Source organism: Zea mays, chromosome 6, assembly GCF_902167145.1.
Source record: "Zea mays cultivar B73 chromosome 6, Zm-B73-REFERENCE-NAM-5.0, whole genome shotgun sequence".
Classification (NCBI taxonomy): Eukaryota; Viridiplantae; Streptophyta; class Magnoliopsida; order Poales; family Poaceae; genus Zea; species Zea mays.
Window position 1 is genome coordinate 169,662,522 of NC_050101.1, and position 9,067 is coordinate 169,671,588.

General features: G+C 41.7%; 1 protein-coding gene across 4 annotated transcripts; it reads left to right on the forward strand.

The window, feature by feature from the left end:
- The first annotated feature begins 290 nt into the window (after nucleotides 1–290).
- LOC103630587 (serine/threonine-protein kinase tricorner-like) lies at nucleotides 291–8,303 on the forward strand. 4 transcript variants are annotated; one of them, XM_020539167.3, is made up of 14 exons: nucleotides 291–592; nucleotides 1,220–1,615; nucleotides 2,292–2,509; nucleotides 3,516–3,599; nucleotides 3,686–3,927; nucleotides 4,019–4,253; nucleotides 4,895–4,974; nucleotides 5,087–5,171; nucleotides 6,210–6,341; nucleotides 6,428–6,541; nucleotides 7,189–7,236; nucleotides 7,628–7,712; nucleotides 7,820–7,876; nucleotides 7,970–8,303. In XM_020539167.3, the coding sequence occupies exons 3-14, from the start codon at nucleotides 2,342–2,344 to the stop codon at nucleotides 8,086–8,088; spliced, it is 1,449 nt and encodes a 482-aa protein (XP_020394756.1). In that variant the 5' UTR covers nucleotides 291–592; nucleotides 1,220–1,615; nucleotides 2,292–2,341; the 3' UTR covers nucleotides 8,089–8,303. The 4 variants fall into 4 exon arrangements, with proteins under 4 accessions (XP_020394756.1, XP_035815725.1, XP_020394755.1 ...); XM_035959832.1 differs by having other exon boundaries at nucleotides 7,823–7,876; XM_020539166.1 differs by having other exon boundaries at nucleotides 345–592; nucleotides 2,335–2,509; nucleotides 7,823–7,876.
- Nucleotides 8,304–9,067: the final 764 nt, after the last annotated feature.

The window sequence follows — 9,067 nt, forward strand, 5'->3', positions numbered from 1 at the left end:
AGAAACGAGGTCTAAACTATAAATATAATTATTTTTTATTTTTAAATACTAAAGTATATGTGGGTTGATGGTTAGCTCCAAAATTGTAGAGGACGTGAGAAAAATAAAGCTGTGGTAGTATTAGTTGCCCACATTAAATTTTTAATAGAGTAGTATAAATTATTTGAATCTATTTGAGTAGTAAAATTATTTGAATCATCAAATAGATATTTGAGTCTATTTTTTATAGTAAAATTATTTGAAGATATAATATTGCTAATATATTATATGAATCTAGTTAAATTTAAGAAAGTTTAAATGACACGGACTCCCCTATATCTTCTCCTACACACGAACACCCACGTCTCTCTTTCGATCCTAGAGGCTAGACCCTCTCTCGCGCACACGCTCTCTCCTCTCTTCACACGGTTTTTGCCTCGCAAACGAAAAGACACCAACCCGGGCCCGGAGGGTCAAGTGGAGAGCAGGGGAGGAGGGGAGAGGAAAGGGAAAAGCGGGTCGCGAGTCGCGACTCGCGAGTGCCCGCTTTTGCTCCAATCCAATCGGTGCCGCCTCGGGCGAGATCCGCTCCGCGTGCCCCGCCGCTGCCGAGGTGAGCTCCGAACGCCCGCCCTCCGCCGCTGATCCGCGCCGGGGCTCCGCTCCTGCGCACGCGCGATTTGCCACTCGGTTTCGGGCCCGGGATTCCCCTCCGCCTGCTGTCCGCGCCTGCGGTTTGGGTCGGGGCCGTGCTGTAGCGGTGGGTCTCCGGTGGCGAATTACAGCTCCGCGCGGCGTGCCTCTGGTTCTGGTCTCAGGGAGTTACTTGGGCGGGGCTGGTCTCCGACTCCGCTGCTGCTTTTTAGGCACTGCTTTTTTAAGGTGTCGCGCCACGAGCCGCGGCAATGCGATTCCCGTACCGAACTCCGCGGCTCCGGGTGTGGAAATGGAATTGTTGGGGGTTTTTTTAGTGGGGGGGTCCATGTTCGGAGCTGACATTTAAGTTCCTTCTTCCTGGTTGGAACCAGTGCTTTTGCTACTCCTTTTGACGGACAATTCGAGTTCGGAATCGTTGTTCTGAAACTTGGAGTGGGTTTACATGCGCCGTGGCCAAACGGGGTTTGAGTTATTAATAAAGCCAGACTGTACCGCTGACATTTTCAGTTCCATCTAGTCGTGCCGTGGATGCCACAACTTGGTCTAACGACTCTGATCGGGTTTTTTTTTTTTTTGGTTTCAGATAGAGGGTGTCGTCCCCACTCCCCAGCATCTGGTTCCACGGAGAGTTGTTGATCTTGGATACCTGATCCGCAATTTGGGGCTGATTGAGTCACTTGACCTTTTCAACATCTGCCCCGTTCCTGCTGCCTTGCTCACTATAAGAGGCTGGCCTGGTTCCAGAGATGATTCTATTGTGAGTGGAGATGGATTCTGTGAGAAGTTGGTTCCAGAAGTTCCAGCCGAGAGACAAATCGAAGAGGCCAGTGGTGGCTGCCAGACATGGAAAAGATCCAGGAAAGCCCCCGATGGACGATGCCCCTTCTAGTGCGACGAAACAGAGGGTTGCCGCTGCAAAACAGTACATTGAGAACCACTACAAGACCCAGATGAAGTCCCTGCAAGATAGGAAAGAGAGGTAGGCAGTCCAGTGGATATTAATAAACTTATTTTCACCTTTGTCTGCTTTGGCTATAGATTTAGCACCCATCTAGTGATCTAGTTTTCATACAAGTAGCAAAATTCCAAATTACGACTTAAGTGTAGAATAGAAAGAAATGAAGGTCCCCATCTTGCTGTTATCAAGCAGGATGCCCAACTGCACACATGCCATGCCATGTTTGGACTAGAATGGCAAGCACAGCCACACAGGTGCGGCCACGCGGATGACTAAGATCAAGTCCTTACAAGCGTGTTGTGACCATGGTTTAGCCCAGAATAGAAAGCCCAGTTACAGCGTTAACTCAAGTTAGGTAGCTCCAGTACCATATTATGTTGTAGCTGTTCTTTTTTGTGAATTGTATTAAGTCGTAGCTCTGTAGTGAATAGTGATACACAATGATCTAGCAAAGCTATGAACTCAACGCTGAATATGATTTTATGGACTTCTTTAGGATTGACTCTTTGAACTTAAAAACTTACTCAAGTAAACTTACATACTCATTCTAAATGATGTTCACCGAATTTGTTTCAAAACTTATGCAATTCAAACTTATACCTACAATCATCATCAAATTTCAAATGTGAAGACTTAATTTTCTCGTCAACCAATCTACTTGCTGGATTTCATTTATTTGATGCAAATTGACTTGCAGGAACTTGTGATCTTACCTTTACAATATATTGGTTTACTTTTAGGCGCTGGATGTTGGAGAGAAAATTACAAGATGCCGAAGTTCCTGTAGAAGAGCAAAATAACATTCTTAAGCATTTGGAGAAAAAAGAGACTGAATATATGCGCTTGCAGAGACACAAGATGGGAGTTGAAGATTTTGAACTTTTGACTATTATTGGGAGAGGTGCATTCGGAGAGGTACAGCTCTTTTCAGTTTCCATTCTTTAACAGTTTGTGCAAACCAGTCCAATGATATACATGACATTATTTCTGTTTCTTTTGAATTCTATCTATCCCATCAGCGTTTGTTGTGCACAGGCGTTTTCTTTTTGAAGAAGCCTCTGCTTATATAAAAAGCATATAAAAATTCTACACATGCACCACATATTGACTTGACAATATTGCTGGTACAATCCTTTTCACTAGATAAATGTGGATATTTCATATAGTTGGAGCTTGGAACTTGGTGCCTTGCTGCATCTTGTATTTTAGGACAACTCTACAAATGCAACTCTTCTGCTTGTAAGAAAACTGGGATAAAGTTAACCTTGTGGTCCTTGTTCTTCTGACATTCATCTGGCACTTTTTTTGGTATTTTCTTTGGACCTTTGTAGGCCATGTTTTTAGTCTCCCAAATTGATGGCATTCAATTGTCTTGTGGTCCCTTGATGCATGCTTGTGATGAGTTTTCATTCGTTATGTTCACATATGACATATGCAAATATTCTAACACACCCTGATCTTTTTTCAAGCACTATTTTCATGTGCCTTCTCCATTATTGAGGTAACTGATGGATTGTATCATTTTACTGCGGCTTGCAGTTATTTATGAAAAGAGGCCTGGTCCTCGATTTTTGTAATATACCTATGAAAAAAAATCATTTGTCCTTAATATCCATTTTGGGCTTTGAGTTAATATGTAGCATCTTTGTTATCTGCTTATTGTTATTTATTTTGTTTTTATATTTAGTTATGATATTGGATGAACACATTTTTTACCTTTCTTTCTTTACAAGAGGAGAATTAGAGAACAATCATTCTTCTTAGTGCAGTTGACTCATATAATTTTAAGTACCTCTTATTAACAACTGGTTTAACTGATTCTTCTGTTGTCTTCTGTTTTAGTTGAGTCTGATCGTTTCCTTTCTTTTTGTGTTTTGCCATTCTTTTTGCTATGTTACTTATGCTACTCTTAACTGTGCAGGTGCGTCTTTGTAGAGAGAAGGTCTCTAAGAATGTTTATGCAATGAAAAAGCTCAAGAAATCTGAAATGCTTCGTAGGGGCCAGGTACCATGTACGGTCTTTCTGCATTGTTTGGCATTCTCTATTTCTGTTTTGCTTGTTATCCTCTGACATGTGTACATATATTTCAGGTAGAACATGTCAAAGCTGAAAGGAACCTTCTTGCTGAAGTTGATAGTGCTTACATAGTTAAGCTCTATTATTCTTTCCAAGACGAAGAGTTCTTATATCTCATCATGGAATACCTTCCTGGTGGAGACATGATGACTTTACTTATGCGCAAAGACACACTAACAGAAGATGAAGCTAGATTTTATATTGCAGAAACTGTGCTTGCCATCGAGTCTATTCACAAGCACAACTATGTTCATCGGTACCATACTAGTGTCTCTATGTTTTTTTGTCCCAAAAAAGCCAGATGATTCTATAATTTAAATAATGTATCCCTATGTTCCTTTTGTCAGGGATATCAAACCAGATAATCTTTTGTTAGATCACAGTGGTCACCTGAAGCTTTCTGACTTCGGTTTGTGTAAACCTTTGGACAGCAGTAATTTCCCTAATTTGAATGAACCAGATTATATGTCTGGAAAAGTTACCACACCTTTGCCTGATACCACTCGGTTAAGCAACCCTTCTGCACCGAGGCGTACACAGCAGGAGCAATTGTCACACTGGCAAAAGAACCGTCGGATGTTGGTAAGTAGTGTATAAAGATGGATTAACTTATTGATGGCTTGGGAACAATGTTATGGTGGCTTTTGTTTGAATCTTTGAACTCACTTTCCTAGGTCTGCATTATATCCATTTTTTGTGCCTCCTATAACCTATTAGGCATAATAAAACCATAATGAAGCTATATAGCTCCTTCAAATTTGTATGTTTTGAACCGGGTTTCCATAGATGATGTTTGTATGATCTCATGTCTCTGAAACAATCGTATTGAACTTCTAAAAGACAGAAAGTGGTTCCCAGTTCTAAGGATGCAGTATTGTTTTGCTGACACAAACCAGTCTTTACAATGTTGAACCATGTCGTGTGGAATACTCTGGAGTCTATGGCTAATGGGTGGGGCACTATAATTCGTATGGAGCAGGATCAAACTAACAAAATCAGTTACAACAACACTGTTTCTATTACAAAGGAATCCAAACAGTAATATTTTCTAGGGTTTAATTTCTTTAGTGGATCATGTGAATCATACAAGACATCAATTGATGGTAAAACTTGGTCCTTCCTATGTCTATCAAGATTCCCCCCTTTTCCATAAGCTTCCTTCTTGCTGCGCTGAGGTACACTTGAGCACAGTTGACATGTTTAATCGCAATTTTGGGACACAGGCATACTCAACAGTCGGTACACCTGATTATATTGCTCCAGAAGTGCTACTGAAGAAAGGATATGGAACGGAGTGTGACTGGTTAGGTTTCTTATCTTGTAAATTTCTTTAACTATTAGACTTGGTGATTCTATCACCCCCGTGCTTTCTGTACCTTGATGGATGCTTGGTATCACTTCTTTTTCTTCTTTAGGTGGTCCCTTGGTGCTATTATGTATGAAATGCTAGTTGGTTACCCTCCATTTTATTCAGAGGACCCAATGTCTACTTGCAGAAAGGTACATGTGGTATCCACAGGATATATGTGTGTGCATACTATTCTATATTCATTGTCATCCTATGCAAACTTCATGAACATTCATTAGTAGGATAACTACAGTAGGATAACTATGACTTGCCTGTAACCACAAATATTCAGGTCCTGTTTGGATCCACTAGTAGCTAATTGTTTCCAGCTAAATTTAGCAGGGTGTTGTTTGGATCCACTGACTAAAAGGTGGATGCATTTGGTGGTTTTGTCTATAATGCCCTTTGTTTTCTACTAGTTATTGAGAGGGCACGTGCATAGAGGTAGGTGGGAGGGCACGTGGAAGGCGCTGGGATAGCTAGTGAGATAGCATTGGTGGTTTTGTCTATAATGCCCTTTGTTTTCTACTTGTTATTGGGAGGGCACGTGGATAGAGGTAGGTGGGAGGGCATGGGGATAGCGTTGGAATATCTAGTGAGATAGCCGTCAGCTGTGTGACCAGCCAGACAATTAGCTGGGTCCCTTGGATCCACCCCAACTAATCTGTAACAGTGAAAGGGTCTCTAGCTGAGTGCCTGAGTTGGTTAGGTGGTCTGAAACTCTGAATAGCACTCCTCAGGTCCCGGGCTCGACTCCCCGGAGCGAATTTCTGGTTAAAAAAATCCTCTCGTCTGTCCCACACCAAACCATAGGTCTGAGGACCGGTCCTGGTCGCGATCGTTTCTTACATGGGCTTACGGTGCCACTGTGTATGGGTGGGGCAGGGGTTTGGGGGTTTTCTCGACTTACGTGAGAATGTCTTTTTCTTAATATAATGCCCAAGGGCTGTCTTACCCCTGCAGGTAAAGTTTTTTTTAATCTGTAACAGCTAACTATTAGCTTGGTGGATTCAAACGGGGCATTAGTGGCTGGAAGTTAGTGGTTGCAGCTGGTCAAATGAGCTCTACCGCTCAATACGCTTCGTTAATAAAGTGGGCTTTATATTCTAGCTGCCTTGCTTACTTTTAGTAAGAAAAATGTTTCTGTAGCTTTATAAGATCTTAACTTATGTTTTTCTTTGTTCATGTAGATTGTGAACTGGAGAAGTCACTTGAAATTCCCTGAAGAGGCAAAGCTTCCTCCTGAAGCTAAGGCTCTCATCAGCAAGCTTTTGTGTAATGTTGAGCATCGACTTGGTACAAAAGGAGCCCATGAAATAAAAGTGCGGTCTTATTCACATGTTTGATGCATACACTTCCATACTCGTACCCAAGTGTCCAACTAATTTAATCGTACTTTTGACTTAAGGCGCATCCATGGTTCGGAGGTGTTCAGTGGGAGAAGTTGTATCAGATGAAAGCTGCTTTCATACCAGAAGTTAATGGAGAGTTGGATACTCAGAATTTTGAGAATTTCGAGGAGGTAATACTCTACTTTCCCAGTTGGTTTACTTCTGCAAATTATCTGCATCAATAATATTTGCCTACAGTATAAGATCGGGTGGTGGTTATGCCACATTGCAGTTGCTGATTAAACTTCTGGTAGTGCCTGTGATCCTATTTTCCTGCTTTTATACCGTTTAGTGTTCATTCTGGTTGTCAAAAAATACCTGTAGGTAGGCTTAGCTTATGGTAAAATCAAACGCAAGGGGTCCCTTGAGAGTTTATTCTAGTGGTAGAGGCGAACAATCACCCCCTGACATTCCTTCTGCTTGGAAGTATGCAATTGTACTCCCAAATAGGTGGTCTGTGTTGATTCCCTGTGCACTGTAGGCTAAATTTCTTTGGGTTAGTGCTACCTGGTAGTATAATTAAATGAAATCAGCGATCTAATCACAATTTCTATCTGCTACCTAACGAAAACTGGGGTTGAGACAAGTCTGATGCCTTTTCCTCTTTCATATCAGTTAGGCTTTAAACAGTGATTCTTAATTTCAGGATTAATCAATTGTAACACTATTATTTTGTTGTCTATATGATAGTGTGTTTGTTGTTGACCTGGTGAAAGTTGAACTATGAATGCATTAGCTATTGCTCACTCATTTAATTATCTTTTCCACTACTTTGCAGATTGGAACTCAAATTCAAAGTTCATCCAAGTCAGGCCCTTGGAGAAAGGTATGCATGAGTTCTCCACTAACGGTTTCTAGGTAGTTTAATTATGGGACATAGTAATGTACCTAGTTACAGACAGTTCCATATCTGCTGTTCAAGTGAAATATTTTGCATTGGTTTTCTCCCCATCAAGGCAGAACTATGCTCAGAACTCAGAAGTGGCACACTTTGGACACTAAAAATCATTCTTACCCCTCTAGTATGCATTGGTTAACCATAAAATGTATACCTAAAAATGTGTTTCAAACATTGCTATTGATCTGGATGGCTAGATAGTTCCTTTTGAACAAGGGAACATATTTATAAACTTGCTTTGGAATTTTCACTCATATTGGAGCTTCATTTTGTTAGTCCCAATCAATGAATTGAAAACAAAAACACTATTCTTTTACAGATGCTTCCATCCAAAGATGCAAACTTTGTTGGGTATACGTACAAGAACTTTGAAATTGTGAATGATGATGAAGTGGCAGGAATTGGTTAGTTCTCCCATTACTATGTTCATCCTTTCTACTATTTCACTTATTTAGTTGCTATATGTTTAGTCTGACAACAACAAAAAATGATTTGGTGCTTTGTGCAACAGCAGAGTTGAAGAAAAAGAGTTCCAAACCAAAGCGACCAACCATCAAGACAATGTTTGGTAATGAGCCATCTTGCATGAATTTCACCTCTCTACTATCTCTCTCCGTTAAGGCATGAACGATCCACTTACCTTGCATTCATCTCTGAACAGAGAGGATGGACGAAGAGGAGCCTGTTCAAGGGAGTTTCTTAAGTATGTTGCCCCCGGAGGGCCAACCTTCGTCCCACTCCAGCGTTCCACAGGAAAAATACCAACCTCGCCGTAAATAGGATATGGAGGTTTGGAAAGTAAAGCATAGGAAAGTAAAACAAGAAAAAAAATCGTCTGCTGCCTTTTGATCTGTTCCCTGTCTAGGTTTTGTAAATCCTAACCAATGCGTTCTTTAGTCAAATGCTTAAAAAAATCTCTCCGGCAAAATAGTGTATTGCATTTGATGTGAACATCAGTGTTCGGCTGTATATTGTGTCACCGTTCTAACTTCGAAGTGATGCTTCTCAGCCATATTGGCAAAAACTTGCCATACCAGGAGCAGGCAAGTTGTGCTGCTGTGGGCCTGTGGCAAGCATGGGCTATGTGTATGACCTTTAGATGTTTCTTTGGGGTCATGGTTCATAGGAGCTTGATCAACTTGCACTTGTAGCATACTCCCTCTATACCCAAAAGCTCCTATGAATTGAGGGACTGCATTCTTTTCGGACAGATTTTGACTTACCTGGGATTAAAACCCACTCAATCCCTCTCAATTCATATGGATTGGAGTTGAATCGAACATGCTCTAAATTATTAAAATCTATCTAAATAACTCTATGGGGCAGTTTTGAATGTGGGTTTGATGATGTGCCAAACATAACCCCTACCCATAATATTACTTATGGGGTCTGAGATTATCTGTTTCTTATTTACCGTGGCGAATGACGCGGGGCTGCGATGTTCCTAGGTACCATCATTTTGGCTATACCGACCCCTAGCCTTCGTAGCTTGAGGCTCGACGTGGGCTGTCGTGTAGTGCCCTGTTAGAGGTGCACGTACTCAGGCCTAGACCGATAGACCATGAGTGCGTCGCAGGTCGAGGGGCGCGCGAGCTTTATTGCGTCGCATTTCGAGAGACTTGTAGGTCATGAGTGCTACGCGACTCGAGGGATCATGAGTGGGAAGCGGACTGGCGCCTGCGCCCGCGCTATGGCTCAGTGCCAGGCGTGATCAAATAGGGCCGGCTATTTATGGTGGGTCATTCTAGGGTCGAACGCG

Coding starts and splice junctions, on each gene's coding strand:
- LOC103630587 (NM_001301623.1), top strand. CDS start 1,404: ATGGATTCTGTGAGAAGTTGGTTCCAGAAGTTCCAGCCGAGAGACAAA. Junction 2,510..3,515: donor GGAGAGGTGCATTCGGAGAG/GTACAGCTCTTT, acceptor TTAACTGTGCAG/GTGCGTCTTTGTAGAGAGAA. Junction 7,713..7,819: donor TGATGAAGTGGCAGGAATTG/GTTAGTTCTCCC, acceptor TTTGTGCAACAG/CAGAGTTGAAGAAAAAGAGT.